This window comes from Sus scrofa, chromosome 4 (assembly GCF_000003025.6).
Source record: "Sus scrofa isolate TJ Tabasco breed Duroc chromosome 4, Sscrofa11.1, whole genome shotgun sequence".
In the NCBI taxonomy this organism is placed as follows: Eukaryota; Metazoa; Chordata; class Mammalia; order Artiodactyla; family Suidae; genus Sus; species Sus scrofa.
Genome location: NC_010446.5, coordinates 111,364,422 through 111,382,875, shown reverse-complemented (window position 1 = coordinate 111,382,875; position 18,454 = coordinate 111,364,422). Strand labels below are relative to the sequence as shown.

Below are 18,454 nucleotides of genomic sequence, written 5' to 3'. Positions count from 1 at the left end.
TACCATACCTGGTCGCTAACCTCTGCATTCCTGTGCGTTGCAAAGAAATGCTTCAGGTGGACCATGGTTTTTCCCACTCGAAGAACCTGTATGTCCCTCTCTCCTACTGCTGCTACCACCCCAATTCCAGCCAGTAAGCTCCCAAAGAGCAAAACTCCCAGCAGTTTGTTCCCTTCGAATACCTGCATTCCTGTTTTGTGGGTGGTTTAGGCTAATTATTATTACAGGTTAGAATTCTGCCCAAAGGGGATAGAGATTTTAAAGCTACTCTTAAACATTACTGGATAATTACGTTTTCTTTAAAAACTCTTTAATGTCACATTCAACACACACACACACAAAATAACATTAGGTGATTTTAAAATGAAGCTACCTGAATTATCATGGCCCCAAGTTTACATTTTAAATGAGCCCAACTATTGCTAAGACCCTGAATTTCAGGAACTAAGGCTGGTCAGCAGTAGTCACTACAGTGATACAAGTCAACCTTCACCGCAGACGCGTCACAGTTCAGTTCTATTGAGTCCGCGAGGAGCTCTCTCAGCTCCTGCACATTACCACATAAGTACCCCAGCCTGGGATAAGCAATGATTCTTTTCAGGGGTACGTAAAACTTATCTCCAATACAGAAAGGTTGGGGAGTCATCGCCATGGCTTTGTCAGCTTCTGTGGGTGTATGAACTGGAAGGCCTGAGATGAATTTTCTTCTGGGGTCGTCAGGGTCTGTGGACTCAGGTTCCAGTTCGTGCCGCCTCAGACTCACTTGGTATCTCAGTCTCATTTTGTTCACTTCTCGGTATACCAGATAAACCACAACACGTCTACGGTAATTTATTTGCTGTAAACTTGGGTATGAGGTCGTATAAACCTGAAGGGGGGACAAAAAAAAAAAAAAAAAGACTTGGAATAGAAGAAAATTTTCAAAACCACCACTCACTTCACCACATTAGAAACAGCTGTATGTACAGACTAAGCATATGTACACGGCAAACCCTACCTCTTGTGAATGCCACAGTTATAATGGGAGTCAAACTGCATCTTTTTCACTGTACCTCCTTAAACCAAAAGGGTCTGCCAAGTCCGGAGGCTCAATTTTCAAATCATTTCCTGAACCAAGCTACAGAGAAACTGCTGCTGGTTTTCCTCTTTTCCTTTTTGTACATTTCTTCTTCTTGAAGTACGGTTGATTTAGAAGTTGTGCCAAATCTCTGCTGCATAGCATAGTGACCCGTATACACACATACACATTCTTTTGCTTCTATTATCTTCCATCATGATCTATCCCAAGAGACTGAATATAGTTCCCTGTGCTATACAGCAGGACCTCACTGCTTATCCATTCTAAATGCAATAGTGTGCCTCTACTAACCCCAAACTCCCAGTCCATCACTCTGCATCTCCCCCTTCATAACTGTCTGTTCTGTCTGTGAGTCTGTTTCTGTGTTGTAGATAGATTCGTTTGTACCATATTTTAGATTCCACACTTAGGTGATATCATACGATATTTGTCTTTCTGACTTACTTCACTCAGTATGAGAGTCTCTAGTTCCATCCATGTTGCTCCAAATGGCATTACTTTGTTTTTTTTATGGCTGAGCCTTATTCCATTGTGTATATGCACCACATCTTCTTAATCCATTCATCTGTCGATGGACATTTATGTTGTTTTCATGTCTTGGCTACTGTTGAGTACTGCTGCTATGAACATCTCTTTGAATGAAAGCTTTGTCTGGATAGATGCCCGGGAGTGGGACTGCTGGGTCATATGGTAGTTCTCTGTTTAGTTTTCTGAGGAACCTCCTACTGTTTTCCACAATGCTTGTACAATTTACTTTTCCACCAACAGTGTAGGAGGTTTCCCTTTTCTCTAGCACTTACTTTGTAGACTTAACAGCCATTCTGACAGGTATGGGTGGTATCTCATTGCAGTTTTGATTTGCAGTTCTCTAATAATTAATGATGTTGAGCATTTTTTCATGTCCCCATTGGCTACTCATACGTCTTCTTTGGAGAAATGTCAATTTAGGTCTTCTACCCATTTTTCAATTGGGCTGTTTGGGGTTGTCTTTTCAATTTATTTATGGTTTCCTTTGCAATACAAAAGTTTTTGAGTTAAAATTAGGTCCCATGGGTTTATTTTTGTTTTTATTGTCATTAGGAGGTGGATCAAACAAGATATTGCTGTGATTTATGTCAAAGAGCATTCTTCCTATGTTCTTCTCTAGGAGTTTTATAGTATCTGGCCTTACATTTAGGTTTTTAATCCATTCTGAGTTTATTTGTATGTATGGTGTTAGAAAACGTTCTCATTTCATTCTGTTATAGGTAGCCATCCAGTTTCCACAGCACCACTTACTAAAGAGATTATCTTTCCTCCACTGTATGTTCCTGCTTCCTCTGTCAGATTAGTTGACCATAGGTGCTTGGGTTTATTCCTTGGCTTTCTATCCTATATCATTGCTCTTTATTTCTGTTTTTGTGCCAGTACCATACTGTTTTGATTACTGTAGCTTTGTAGTATGGTCTATAGTGAAGGAAGTCAGAAAAAGAAAGACAAATACCATATGATATCACTTACATGTAGAATGCTGGGTGCATAAATATTTACAATTGCTGTATCTTCTTCTTGGATTGATCCTTTGATCATTACATAGTGTCCCACTTTGTTCCTTGTGACCTTTAAATAGACCTCTTTAAAGTCTATTTTGTGGAACCATGAGGTTGCGGGTTCAATCCCTGGCCTTGCTCAGTGGGTTAAGGATCCAGTGTTACCGTTAGCTGTGGTGTAGGTTGCAGACACGGCTCTTGGATCCCAAGTTGCTGTAGCTCTGGCATAGGCCGGTGACCACAGCTCCGATTCGACCCCTAGCCTGGGAACCTCCATATGCCACAGGAAGTGGCCCTCGAAAAGGCAAAAAGACAAAAAAAAAAAAGTCTATTTTGTCTGATATAAGAATGGCTACTCCTGCTTTCCTTTGATTTCCATTCACATGTAATACCTTCTTCCATCCCCTCCCTTTCAGTCTGTATTGTCTCCTTAGATCAGAAGCAGGTCTCTTGTAAACAGCATATATATGGGTCTTGTTTCTGTGTTCAGTCAGTCTGTGTCTTTTGATTGGAGCATTTAATCCATTTATAGTCAATGTAATTATGTATAATTATGTACTTATTGCAGTTTTACTGTTTTGGATTTGTTGTTTTAGGTCTTTTTTCTTCCCTTCTTTTGTTCTCTTCTCTTGTGATTTGCTGGCTATCTTTAGTGTTGTGTTTGGTTTGCTATTTCTTTTTTATATGTGTGTCCATTGAATTTGGTTTGTACTTCCCTTAGACTTTGGTATAACCATCTATATATCTACAGAATTGGTTCTGGTTGTTGATCTCTTAATTTCCAATGTTATTTTCAATGTTCTGTATTTGTCCTGTCCTCTTCTCATGCTTCCTAGTTTTGATATCCTATTTGTCAATGGGTTATTTCCCACTTTTATATTATCTTTGCCTTTACCAGTGATCTCTCTCATTTGCAATTTTCTTGTCTGTAATTGTGACCTTTCCTTCTCTGCTTAGAGAAGTTCCTTTAGTAGTAGTTGTAAAGCTGGTTTGGAGATGCTCTATTCTCTTAAGCTTTTGCTTGTCTGAAAAGCTTTTGATCTCTCCATCAAATCTGAATGAGAGCATTGCTGGGTAAAGTATTCTGGGTTCAAGGTTCCTCCCCTTCATCACCTTAAAAATATCTTGCCACTCCCTCTAGCTTGCAGGGTTTCTGGTGAAAAAAATCAGCTTTTATCCTTATGAGGATTCCCTTGCTGCTTTTTCCTTGGGGCTTTTAGTATTTTTCTATTTAATTTTTGTCAGTTTGATTAGTATGTGTCACACTGTTTCTCTTGGGGTTTATCCTGTATGGGATTCTCTGTGCTTCCTCCATTTGAGTGAGTGTTCCTTTCCCATATTAAGGAAGATTTGGGCCATAATCTCTTCAAATATTTTCCCTTTCTCTCTCTTCTCTTTCTGGAACTGCTATGATGCTAATGTTGGTATGTTTAATGTTGTCCCAGAAGTCTCTTACATGCTCAATTCTTCATTCTTTTTTCTTTATTCTATTCTGTGGCAGTGATAACCACCACTCTGTCTTCTACCTCACTTATTTGTTCTTCTTCCTGTAATTGATTCCTTCTAGTTTATTCTTCATTTCTGATATTGCTTTTCATCTTAGTTTGCTTGTTCTTTAAATAGTCTCACTCTTTGTTAAACATTTCCTGTAGGGTTGCTGGAGTGAGCAGCAAACAGCCTAGTAGTATTTGAGACACCAGCATATCATTCTCTCTAACCTGCTTTGAGACATTGTGGGGCACAAGATTCTCTCAAAACTTACACTTCTCTTTAAAGTGGGGACTCCTTTCCCCATCCCAATAAATGAACTTGCTCTGAGAGCTACAAATACTCACAACTTCATAAACACGTTCGCCAGGGTGCTCCAAAACATCAGATTCAGTTGTCTTTTCTTTCTTCCGGAAGACCCCTATCTGGGTACAATATCCAACATCCTCAGCTTCTGCCGGCGGTTCCCCTACACCGGTGAACTCCACTGAGTAGCTATAGCGATTTGCCACATCTAAAGCCCTAAAGGCAAAACAAAGAGAAAAATCATTTTTCTAAGCTATTATTAGAAAATAGTCCTAATAAATATTATTCTATTAAAAGAATTCTAATAATAAAATTTTAATAATAGAATCATATTATTGTATTATTTAATAGAAAAGACTATGAAAATTACAAACCACAAGAATATGGAGCCATGTGCAGGGATGGACCAGAGAATCAGGGCTATAATCCCACCGCCTGTGTGGGTTTGCAGTTATGCCAGAACATGACCATCTGTCATGCTCCTGGGAGATATCCCTGATCACCTGCACAGCCCACACCTTCCCCCTGTTGTTTCCGGATCACCCCACCCTCCTGACACCTGCGCATGAAAGGCACCTGGTGCCCACACACCCTTTCCACACTTGCCTGCCAGTGGGACCTGACAGAGAAAACGAACACCCAAATGTGGTGGTTCCTTAATGATAGGCTAAGTCGCACTTTGGGAATCAAGCGTATTGGAATAAAGTAAGAAATAACTTGTGTGTGGTAATTGTGGATACTAAGATTTACTTCATGGGTTTAAAACTCCAGTGCAGTCCCCCAAATACCAAAAACACTTAGGAACTCACCAGGTCTGAAACTGCACTCTACTCCACTCAAATTTGTGATCTGAATCTCTGAAGACTGAGAGCGGAAACAGGGAATTGAAATCAGAGTTCGGTGTGCTGATGACAATCATGGCTGGAGACATGTACCCAAAAACAACTTCGGGAAACCTGGCCAGATCTTCTGAATCAAAATGTTCTATTCTAAAGTGGTAAGAAAGATACAATTAAACAGCTTTACTCGCAAGTAGTTTCTTAATTTTTTTAACAACTTCTAACCATGGAGCTCTCAGACCAGATGGGAGAAATCATTCAACACTAATAGCAGCCAAAAGGTGGCTATAAACAAATGAATGGATAAGCAAACTATGATACAGGCAATGGAATATTTAGCCTTAAAAAGGAAATTCAGACCCAGGCTACACATGTTTGCACTGATCACTGCTCCTTGGCTCTTCAATCAATATTCCAATACTCCTCGTGAGTAATTTCAAACACTAGGCACCTATGTGCCAGGCAATTGGAAATACAAAAGAAACAAAAACGCTCTGCTCTAGAGAACACATTACTAAAAACTGGAAATCTGAACACAATACTGGGCAAATTGACCCCAGAATAAGACCTTTAACTACTATTAAAATTCATTGAGACACTCTTGGTTTCTGAATACCATTTCCCATTAAAAGCAACCAGAAGTGGGAGTTCTCTTGTGGCACAGCAGGTTAAGGATCTGGCACTGTCACTGCAGTGGCTCAGGTGGCTGCTGTGGCATAGGTTCAATCCCTGGCCAGAGAACTGCCTATGTCAAGGGGGTGACTAAAAAAAAAAAAAAAAGGAACCAGAAATGGCAGATTGGAAGGAAAAGTAGACAACCAGCCTGGTACCTCTTGTTATGCCAGAAATTAGGTGCTCAATACAAGGACAGACATGTCACAGAACACAGGACCTAGTTTGAGCAGACCCCCACTGACAAACCTTGGGACAATCTGAGCAAGAAAAAAAATACAGTAAGTTACAATCCCTTTTAAAAAATTAGAAATTCATGAATTGATACTGATAAGTAACTGAGTTGGGAGGGCTTTTGACTAATATAGAGAAGAGCTGAAGTTGCAATAAACATTTGCCACCATATAATAAAGGGAAATTGCGGGGGGGAATATGGATGAGTAACAAGCTATGTGCATCTTTTCCAGTCTCTAGACTGCTTATCGGTTGCAGGGTGGGGAGAAGAAAGTGGTAATTATACAGGTGAGCAACCACACCTTGACTGGGGAGATCAAAATTAACATCCAAGGACAAATGGACATTGGTGCCTCCAGATAGGATAACCTGAGAAGGGCTCAAATAACATCTTCAGTGCTCTACTGTACTCCAGGAATGCACAGCCTGAATCTAATCACTTACGAGAGCCCAAATGGAAGATAGTCTTATTAAAAATAAAGGGGAATGGTTATTTAACACTGAACGTATTAGGGGCAAAGGGTAAATCCTACATTTCAATGGTTCAAAAAAAATGTGTGGAGGGAGGGGGAGACTGAGGGAGTCGGCAGGTGGGCACAGATACAAAAGATACAGGTGGGCACAGATACAAAAGATAAAGAAAATAAGGAATGTTTAAAAAAATGTACCTATTGCTAAAAAATTATCTTCCAGAGATTTAAAAAAAAGAAAATCATTTGCACTAAAAAATAAATAAAAAATAAGGAAAATGTTCATCTGTGACTCAGGACAAAAGATATGGGTGCCCCGTTTACTAGGTATATTTTGCATCTGTAAACTTGAAATCATTTCCAAATAAAAAGTTGGAAAAGAGGAAGAACTAGGACTGAGGAAACTGCAATCAGAGAGCAGTCACTCAAATAAGCCAGCATACAGATTTAATCATGAACATGCTTCAAACAAAATAAAACTAAAAAAATAAAAAAGTCATCAAAACCATAAAATGTAGGCAAGAGATGTTAGGAAATAAATAACCCCTTTTTATTGTTTGTTTGTATGTTTCTCTTCTTAATTTTAATATAGTAATGAAGTGTTTGAACTTACAGGACCATCAGGCTAAAACACACAATTATGGGAAGGGGTTAGCATACTTAAAAAACAGGGCACCCACAAGCTAAAACCAAATACTGCATTTGCAAAAAATAAAAAATTTTAAAAAAAACTCAAGCAGATAATAACAGGAGACCATCCAACCAAAAAAAAAAAAAAGAAAGGAAGAATGGAGAACCATAGAATCAACTGGAACACGAGGTTCAAAATGGCAATAAATAATCATCATCTATCAATTATCACCTTAAATGTCAATGGACTGAATGCCCCAATCAAAAGACACAGAGTAGCTGAGTGGATAAAAAGGCAAAAACCTTCAATATGCTGCCTACAAGAAACTCACCTTAGGACAAAGGATACATATAGATTGAAAGTGAAAGGGTGGGGAAAAATATTTCACGCCAATAGACATGACAGAAAAGCAGGAGTCGCAACACTCATATCAGACAAAATAGACTTTAAAACAAAAGACATAAAGACAAAGAAGGACACTAATGATTAAGGGATCCATCCAAGGAGAGGATGTTACTATCATCAACATATATGCCCCAAATACAGGAGCACCCAGATACATACAACAAATATTAACAGACATAAAGGGAGATATTGATGAGAATACAATCACAGTAGGAGACCTTAATACCCCCCTCACATCAATGGACAGATCGTCTAGACAGAAAACCAGTAAAGCAACAGAGATCCTAAAGGAAACAATAGAAAAGTTAGACTTCATTGATATCTTCAGGACACTACATCCAAAAAAAGCAGAATACACATTCTTCTCAAATGCTCATGGAACATTCCCAAGAATCGACCACATATTGGGACACAAAGCTAACCTCAATAAATTTAGGAGCATAGAAATTATCTCAAGTATCTTCTCTGACCACAATGCCATGAAATTAGAAATCAACCATGGGAAAAGGAAGAGAAAAAACCTACTACATGGAGACTAAACAACATGCTACTAAAAAACCAATGGGTCAATGAGGAAATCAAGAAGGAAATTAAAAACTACCTTGAAACAAATGATAATGAAGACACAACCACTCAAAATCTATGGGATGCTGCAAAAGCAGCGCTCAGAGGGAAATTTATAGCAGTACAGGCCTTTCTCAAAAAAGAAAGATCCCAAATTGACAACTTAACCCTCCACCTAAATGAATTAGAAAAAGAACAAAAAAGGCCTAAAGTCAGCAGAAGGAAGGAAATTATAAAGATCAAAGAAGAAATCAATAATAGAGACTCAAAAAACAATAGAGAAAATTAATAAAACCAAGAGCTGGTTCTTTGAAAAGGTGAACAAAATTGACAAACCCCTGGCCAGACTCACTAAAAAGAGGAGAGAAAGAACCCAAATAACCAAAATTATAAATGAAAAAGGAGAAATCACAACAGATACAGCAGAAATACAAAAAACCATAAGAGAATACTATGAACAGCTATACGGCAACAAGTTTGACAATCTGGAAGATTTTCTAGAATCTGCCAAAACTGAATCAAAAAGAAACAGACTAACTGAACAAACCGATCACTAGAAATGAAATTGAAGAGCTCCCTACAAATAAAAGTCCAAGACCAGATGGCTTAACAGGTGAATTCTATCAAACAAAAGAGGAATTGGTGCCCATCCTCCTTAAACTCTTTCAAAAGGTTGAAGAAGAAGGAATACTCCCAAAGACATTCTATGATGCCACCATCACCCTCATTCTAAAACCAGAGATACCACCAAAAAAGAAAACTATCGCCCAATATCATTGATGAATATAGATGCAAAAATTCTCAACAAAATCTTAGCCAACCGAATCCAACAACATATCAAAAAAATTATACACCATGACCAGGTTGGGTTTATCCCAGGTTCACAAGGATGGTTCAACATACGCAAATCAATCAGCATCATACACCACATTAACAAAAAAAAAAGTCAAAAATCATATGATCATCTCAATAGACGCAGAAAAAAGCATTTGACAAAGTCCAACATCCATTCATGATCAAGACCCTCGCCAAAGTGGGTATAGAGGGAACATTCCTGAATATAATCAAAGCCATTTATGATAAACCCACAGCAAATATAATACTCAATAGGGAAAAACTGAAAGCCTTCTCACTCAAATCTGGAACAAGACAGGGATGCCCACTCTCACCACTGCTCTTCAACAGTTTTGGAAGTCCTAGCCACAGCAATTAGACAAACAAAAGAAATGAAAGGCATCCATATAGGAAGAGAAGAGATCAAACTGTCACTGTATGCAGATGACATGATACTATACATAGAAATCCCTAAGGACTCAACCCCAAAACTACTTGAACTGATTCACAAATTCAGCAAAGTAGCAGGATATAAGATTAACATTCAGACGTCAGCTGCATTTCCGTATACCAGCAACGAAATATTAGAAAAGGAATACAAAAACACGATACCTTTTAAAATTGCACCTCACAAAATCAAATACCTCGGAATACACCTGACCAAGGAGGTAAAGGACCTATATGCCGAGAACTATAAAACCTTAATCAAAGAAATCAAAGAAGATGTAAAGAAATGGAAAGATATTCCATGTTCCTGGATTGGGAAAATCAGTATTGTAAAAATGGCCATACTACCCAAAGCAATCTACAGATTCAATGCAATCCCTATCAAATTACCCATGACATTGTTCACAGAACTAGAACAAACAATCCAAACATTTATATGGAACAACAAAAGACCCAGAATCGCCAAAGCAATCCTGAGAAACAAAAACCAAGCAGGAGGCATAACTCTCCCAGACTTCAAGAAATACTACAAAGCCACAGTCATCAAAACAGTGTGGTACTGGTATCAAAACAAAGACAGACCAATGGAACAGAATAGAGAATCCGGAAATAAACCCTGACACCTATGGTCAATTAATCTTTGACAAGGGAGGCAAGAACATAAAATGGGAAAAAGAAAGTCTATTCAGCAAGCATTGCTGGGAAACCTGGACAGCTGCATGCAAAGCAATGAAACTAGAACACACCCTCACACCATGCACAAAAATAAACTCCAAATGGCTGAAAGACTTAAATATATACAACAGGACACCATCAAACTCCTAGAAGAAAACATAGGCAAAACACTCTCTGACATCATCATGAATACTTTCTCAGGTCAGTCTCCCAAAGCAATAGAAATTAGAGCAAAAATAAACCCATGGGACCTCATCAAACTGAAAAGCTTTTGCACAGCAAAGGAAACCCAAAATAAAACAAAAAGACAACTTTCAGAATGGGAGAAAATAGTTTCAAATGATGCAACGGACAAGGGCTTAATCTCTAGAATATACAAGCAACTTATACAACCCAACAGCAAAAAAACCAATCAATCAATGGAAAAATGGGCAAAAGACCTGAATAGACATTTCTCCAAAGAAGATATACAGATGGCCAGCAAACACATGAAAAAATGCTCAACATCGCCGATTATAAGAGAAATGCAAATCAAAACTACCATGAGATACCACCTCACACCAGTCAGAATGGCCATCATTAATAAATCCACAAATAACAAGTTCTGGAGGGGCTGTGGAGAAAAGGGAACCCTCCTGCACTGTTGGTGGGAATGTCAACTGGTACAGCCACTATGGAGAACAGTTTGGAGATACCTTAGAAATCTATACATAGAACTTCCATATGACCCCGCAATCCCACTCTTGGGCATCTATCCGGACAAAGCTCTACTTAAAAGAGACACAGGCACCCGCATGTTCATTGCAGCACTATTCACAATAGCCAGGACATGGAAACAACCCAAATGTCCATCGACAGAGGATTGGATTCGGAAGAGGTGGTATATATACACAATGGAATACTACTCAGCCATAAAAAAGAATGACATAATGCCATTTGCAGCAACATGGATGGAACTAGAGAATCTCATACTGAGTGAAATGAGCCAGAAAGACAGAGACAAATACCATATGATATCACTTATAACTGGAATCTAATATCCAGCACAAATGAACATCTCCTCAGAAAAGAAAATCATGGACTTGGAGAAGAGACTTGTGGCTGCCTGATGGGAGGGGGAGGGAGTGGGAGGGATCGGGAGCTTGGGCTTATCAGACACAACTTAGAATAGATTTACAAGGAGATCCTGCTGAATAGCATTGAGAACTTTGTCTAGATACTCATGTTGCAACAGAACAAAGGGTGGGGGAAAAAAATGTAATTGTAATGTATACATGTAAAGATAACCTGATCCCCTTGCTGTACAGTGGGATAAAAAAAAGTTAAAAAAAAAAAGTTGGAAAAGGCCAATAAAAAGCCATTCTCAACAGATAAGTAATTTCCTTTACAAATAACTCAGGTTATGACAAATATTTATGACACTACATTTACGGAGACTTAATTCATTCAGATTTTTCAAGTGAATGTATACAGTAAGAACCAGTTTAATACTCACAGTTCAATACATGTTACCAAGTCAAATCCGAGCAAACGACAGTCTTTCTCCAAAACAGAGCCATGATACAAGGTAATGACTAAATCCAGCTCGCGGGGATCCAGATGGTCCCCCACACATGGGGACAGCCGAGACCTGCAAAAGCATTATCAGAAGATCTTACCAACTACAGAAACTCTGACCCACTGGTAAATGATCTGCCTACATTGCTGAGTCTGACATGGCCTGTTTTCCATGACTTGCTGTATTAAACACAAGGTCACAGGGTAACTTCCTCTGCCGTAGGGCATTAAATGGCCAACAAGATCTTTAGTATTTGATATTCTGCCCTCACTTCTAGTTCTCTCACCTCACTGCAGATCAGTGATTTTCCTTCTCTTTGTTTTGTTCTTTAGAAGAAACATTCTTAAGACAATCTGTGAAAGTCAAATAGGAGAGAGCTACTTGTTCAAGCCCCAGTGCTGTGTCAACTTAAACCCTCGGCTGTAAGTTACCATGCTATTCAGCATCAGATTTGGCCATTTGAAATTGCGTTTTCAGTCCCTTGATTGCTCTAACTGCTTGAGGCTATACCTTCCACATAAGTAGAAGCAAAATGTCTAGGTATTTGCAACAATCAGCCAGTCAGTGTCATGGTAAAGGTTCACTCGGTGAGCCTGCACCTCTCATGTGCCTCCTTTTAAACCAGCTACACAAACATATAAAAAACGCTTCCCCTAAGTATAGTTAATAGTACCACTAGTTTTAGATTAATGCGTAATTCTTTTAGAAACTCAGTATTACCCATTCCATTTAAGTCTGCCTTCATTGATGTCTACTCCGACAAGCTCTGTGACACACTTTAGGTATTTTAATATCGATAGGAGCGAAAGATCACCACACCCCAGGTCTGCAACCTGTAGATGAGATAGAATGTTATGTCAAAGACATTATAAGACAAATATATATGTACAAATAAATGATAAAATAAATAAATAAATAAATAAAACAAGACATTATAGCCAACAAGTTCCCTTGTGGCACAGTGGGTTAAGGACTACTGTGGTGCAGGTTTGATCCCTGGCCCAGGAACTTTAAAAAAAACATAGCCAGCAGTCTCATATGATCAAACATGTTTTGTCATTGGGGTTTTTTTTTTTTTTCCCATTAGGAGTGGGTATCAGAAAAAGTATACAGTATCTTTTTGGACACAAAAAGGAAATTAACCTGATATACTGTAAACCTGGGGGGGGGGTGTAAGTATAAGTCTTGTTAACTTCCCATGACCTTCTAGAGTGAACAATAAACTAATTCAAGTATCAAGTATATCTTAGCGGCCTGGCATAGGAACAGCACACATGACAAATGCTCTAAGCAGAATCTGTGCCTCTGAGAAGCTTCAAGATTTAAAAAAGAGTGCTGAGCAAATGTACCTAGGCATAGCCCGATCTTGTTCATCAAATCCCCTTAATATATATTCACACACAATCTTTATTAGATTTTTATTAGATCTAATTTTTCTTAATCACACAATAGTCTTTGCTAATGACAGATGAGTTCCCTGTATTTCTGAACCCCACGTTAGGTAAAAAGGGCAAATGAGAAACACTTGAAAGTTCCCCCACCCAAAAGGGATGCAATCTAAATTGCATTCATGGTTATTCAGTCATTTTCCCCTTTGAGGCAGGCACATGTATGGGCTGGTGGGTGAAGGAGAACACAGAATTGAAAAATGAAAATCTAGTTCCAGAGAGCTAATCAGAGGAAGCACTGTGCTGCACTTTTAAACAGTATACCCAATTTTCTTCCAAACAGGAATTGAGTTGAAACTATGCCAAGGACATGAGTCCCATCAATACCTGCAAACCACCTAGCAAAAAGAGGTCTACAGCATCTAACTCATTAGAAACCACTATTTTCTTAAGGGGTCCTCCATTCCTTAGCCTATAACTGACCCTACAGACTTCCAATGTTCACTGGGGAAGCCAGCTCCCTAGGGCCTGTGAAGTCCAAACACTGACAGAGAAGCGAGGTGTTACCCAGACAGAATCTAGTGCCAGCCCTGATCATGAACCTTTGCTACAGAGGAAGGTGGATAGATGCCAAGGGCTCCTTGCCTTTCCCCCACCATTATTATTTAAAAAGAACCAGAGTATCTACGTTAAGACTAGTCTGCTTGAGGTTGGGACTAAATGCTCTAGAAACATAAAATACCCAACAATCACACCCAATGGTAAAATGCCCAGATTTTCTTTACATCTAAAACTGGCAGTGCTGAATGTGAGCTCAGCTCTGTGCTCCCAGTAAACAGGTTAATGGTAGCCACCTAGGCTTTGTAGCTCCAGAAAGGGCTTCCAGAAGGTAAAGCCCATATTCAAAGATGCAGCCTGATGTTCCCATTCTTTGCCTTGAGTGATTAATTACCTCGACTACTTGTCCCCAGATTCTCTCCTTCCTCAAGGCCCCTAAACATCAGACTGCATTTAGCTAAGTGTCCCTCCCAGAAAACAGGCTGGTTTCAGCGTTCACACGTGCCACTAACCAAGCACATCACCCTTTTATATCCTTCTTCTGCTCAGTCTCCTCTCTATAAAAGAAAAATCCTGATGGCTACATAGGCACATGAAAAAACGCTCAAGATCACTGATTATTAGAGAAATTCAAACCAAAACTATTGTGAGGTACCACCTCACACCAGTCAGAACGGCCACCATTAATAAGTCCACAAATAACAAATGCCGGAGAGGTTGTGGAGAAAGGGGAACCCTCCTACATTCTTGGTGGGAATGTAAATTGGTACAACCACCATGGAAAACAGTATGGAGGGACCTCAGAAAACTAAATATAGAACTACCATATGACCCAGCAATCCCACTCTTGGGCATATATCTGGATAAAAGTTTCCTTGAAAAAGATACATGCAGCCATATGTTCATTGCAGCACTATTACAACAACCAAGACAAGGAATCAGGAGTTCCCGTCATGGCTCAGTGGTTAATGAATCCAACTAGGAACCACGAGATTGCAGGTTCCATCCCTGGCCTTGCTCAGTGGGTTAAGGATCCAGCATTGCCATGAGCTGTGGTGTAGGTCACAGACGCAGCTCGGATCCCACATTGCTGTGGCTCTGGCATAGGCTGGTGGCTGCAGCTCTGATTCGACCCCTAGCCTGGGAACCTCCATATGACAAGGAAGCAGCCCAAGAAATGGCAAAAAGACCAAAAAAAAAAAAAAAAAAAAAGACATGACAATGACCTAAACCTCTATCAACAGATGAATGGATTAAGACAGGGGCTCTCCCTATTGCAAGCCCTTTCCCTCCCTGCAAAGTCTTTTTGTATAGTCTCTGCTTGCTTACTAATTCCTTATTAAGATTTTATTTGATAAAGCATTATAAGGCATTCTTAAAAATTAAAGGTTTGGAAAGAAATACCTACCTTTTGAGGCTGATGTTGCTCCACTAAATTTTTAACAAACTGGTAACGTTGTTTGTATAACGGAGGATTAAACTTAATTATCCTTTTGCTGGGAACCTCTTCAACCACGCTATGGCACTGAAAGTTTATAAACAAACAATAAAAGGGAGGTGTTCTAATCATGCATGCCTTCAGGAATTAAGAAAAAAAGCTTTACTTCCCCCAACCACATCTTAGAACGTAAGCCCATAAACCACCTCAGGTCCTAAGATTAAACCTCATTTAAACCTCTCAAGTCTTTTAAGTGAGTATCTGGCTTTAATGACTCCTTTAGCTTAGAGTCAGCTAATCTTGACAAAGGAGACAAGAATATAAAATGGGAAAAGACAGTCCCTTCACCAAGTGGTGCTGGCAAAACTGAACAGCCGCATGTAAATCAATGAAACTAAAACACACCCTCACGGCAAGCACAAAACTAAACTCAAAATGGCTGAAAGACTTAAAAATAAGACACCATCAAACTCCTAGAAGAGAACGTAAGCAACACATACGCTAACATAAACTGTACAAACGTTTTCTTAGGTCAGTCTCCCAAAGCAATAGAAATAAAACCAAAAATAAACAAATGGGAGCTACTCAAATTTGCAAGCTTTTGCACAGCAAAGAAAACCATAAAAAAAAAAAAAACCATAAAAAAAAAAAAAACCATAAAAAAAAAAAAAAAGGAGTTCCCGTCGTGGTGCAGTGATTAACGAATCCAACTAGGAACCATGAGGTTGCCAGTTTGGTCCCTGCCCTTGCTCAATGGGTTAACGATCCGGCGTTGCTGTGAGCTGTGGTGTAGGCTGGTGGGTACAGCTCCAGTTAGACCCCTAGCCTGGGAACCTCCATATGCCGCGGGAGCGGCCCAAGAAATAGCAAAAAGCCAAAAAGCCAAAAAGCCAAAAAAAAAAAAAAAAAAAGACAGACAACCTACAGAATGGAAGAAAATAGTTGCAAATGATGCAACTGACAAGGGCTTAATCTCCAAGGTATACAAACAAACAACTCAACAACAAGAAAACAGGAGTTCCCGGCGTGGCACAGTGGTTAACGAATCCGACTAGGAACCATGAGGTTGCGGGTTCGGTCCCTGCCCTTGCTCACTGGGTTAACGATCCGGCGTTGCCGTGAGCTGTGGTGTAGGTTGCAGATGCGGCTCGGATCCTGCATTGCTGTGGCTCTGGCGTAGGCCTGTGGCTACAGCTCCGATTCAACCCCTAACCTGGGAACCTCCATATGCCGCGGGAGAGGCCCAAGAAATAGTAACAATAACAACAACAAAGACAAAAAATAAAAATAAAAAATAAAAAATAAACTGTAGTTGGCAAAAAGAGATACATACTCAAGTTATTCCAAAACATACTCAAGTTTTTTTCCAATAATGAAAGACTTTTTAAACTAATTTTAAACTCAAATGAAAGACAAAACTTTCATTGAGAAAGATACATGCACCCCGATGTTCACTGCAGCACTGTTCAAAAAAAAAAAAAAACACCTCAAATGAAGTTCCATTCTTCAGTTGTTCAAGCCACATCTCAAGTAGTCAATAACCACGTGCAGTGTAACTGTTTCATAAAAAGGACTTGAGATAGTTTCCTGGTTGCCCATTGGTTAAGGATCTGGCCTTGTCACTGCTGTGGTGCAAGTTCAGTCCTTTGCCAGGGAACTTCCGCATTACTAAGAGCACCAGGGTGTCCCAGAACCAATTACCACTGAACACCGAGGGAGGGCTCCACCTCACAGAGTCATACCTTAGATCTTGAAGGGAAGCCTTACCTCTTTGTCTTCTGCCATTTTGTTTCCAAGTTTCGTTGGGACAAAAATGCAGATGTCTACTTCAATTCTTCCAAATCAGAAGATGACTAGGCTGTAAATACAACATGTCAGTTTTTGTAGAGGCAGGGCCTGGACTAAACAGCTGCCTAGATCATTGGGAAAGAAAAGAGTGAGCTTTCTCCCTCCTCTTCACATTTAATCCACAGAATTATCCAAGTACTATTTCAGACAAGAACAAAGAGGCTCAGAAAGCATAAGTAACTTTCAGGCAGTAAGACCCATGTTTTCCTTTTATCATGTTTGATATAAACTGAACAATTATTTCAGTTGTGACTATTTCATTACAGCCCTCCACCTCACTCAAATCACTTTCAACTACTCTTTCACACATGGTGGAAATTTTATTTTATTTTATTTTATTTTATTTTTGTCCGTTTTTTCCTTTTCTAGGGCCGCTCCGCCCTAGGTTCCCAGGCTAGGGGTCTAATCGCAGCTGTAGCCGCCGGCCTACACCAAAGCCACAGCAACATGGGATCCGAGCCGCGTCAGTGACCTACACCACAGCGCATGGCAACGCCGAATCCTTAACCCACTGAGCAAGGCCAGGGATCGAACCTGCAACCTCACGGTTCCCAGTCAGATCCGTTAACCACTGCGCCACAACAGAAACTCCGGAAATGAAATTTTAAAAGTATCCTAAACAACTGATAAACTAAAGCTGCTCCAGCGTACCTCCAATTCACTACTGGCCTTGAATTTAAATTTTAGCTCTCTATTGCACAGCTGTCTCTATCAACTACAATTCTAAAGGGTAGTAATGTCAATCTCCTAACTTTTTGAGTTACTCTCTAAACTGAAACTCCGAAACCCTCAAGCGAGCCAACATTGAGGCAGTCACAGAGCATAAATCGACGCAACTATTACCTTTGAGTAAGAAGCACCTCCAAATGGAAAAGCAAGCCGCGGGAGCAATCTGCGCACGAAGCTGGAACCTGTGGATTCCGCGAAGCCCGCAGTCGCTTTTAACTCCAGGCCCCGCCCTTGACACTGGCGCACCCAGGTCCTCATCACGTGATGCTCCCCACCCGCTGCCACGCCTGCGCCGCCCACACCTGCGCTGCGGGATTGGCCCCGGGGGGCACCTCCTCCTCCACCCCAGGCATCCCAAGCCCAGCCTGGAGTCCAGCCCCATTCCTCTAGGCTCCCCGTTCCCAGATGTCGGTTTTGTGTCTCTTAACGGCCGCTGTGGCGCACGCCCCAAGCCATATCTAAGTCTTCCTCCCCACCTTGGCGGGGGACCACGGTCCCTGCAGCATCCCCCCTCGCGAGCGGTTCCGACCCCGTCCAATCGGCCAGGAGCCGCGACTGTTGGCCCGAGGCAGCGCCTCGCTCACGATATCCACGGTCGAGCGCAGGGCGTCGGGCTCCCGTGGCTGTTGGCTTCGTGACTCTCCCCGTGCGCAGCAAAGAGCTGAAAACGGTCCGGACCAATGGAAGGCGGCAGGGGGAGCGACCGGGCTGAGCGCGAGCTGGGCCGCGGCTCGTGTCCGAACCAGCCAGCACTCCCACCCAC

At 40.6% G+C, this 18,454-nt stretch overlaps 1 protein-coding gene across 1 annotated transcript; it reads right to left on the bottom strand.

The window, feature by feature from the left end:
- HENMT1 (HEN1 methyltransferase homolog 1) lies at nucleotides 294–18,420 on the bottom strand. The gene is made up of 9 exons (XM_001927894.5): nucleotides 18,168–18,420; nucleotides 17,806–17,873; nucleotides 16,882–16,972; nucleotides 15,085–15,201; nucleotides 12,451–12,563; nucleotides 11,668–11,802; nucleotides 5,211–5,390; nucleotides 4,443–4,617; nucleotides 294–868 (listed from the first exon to the last, which is right to left on the bottom strand). Exons 3-9 carry the CDS (start codon nucleotides 16,897–16,899, stop codon nucleotides 455–457), a joined length of 1,152 nt encoding a protein of 383 aa, XP_001927929.1. The 5' UTR covers nucleotides 16,900–16,972; nucleotides 17,806–17,873; nucleotides 18,168–18,420; the 3' UTR covers nucleotides 294–454.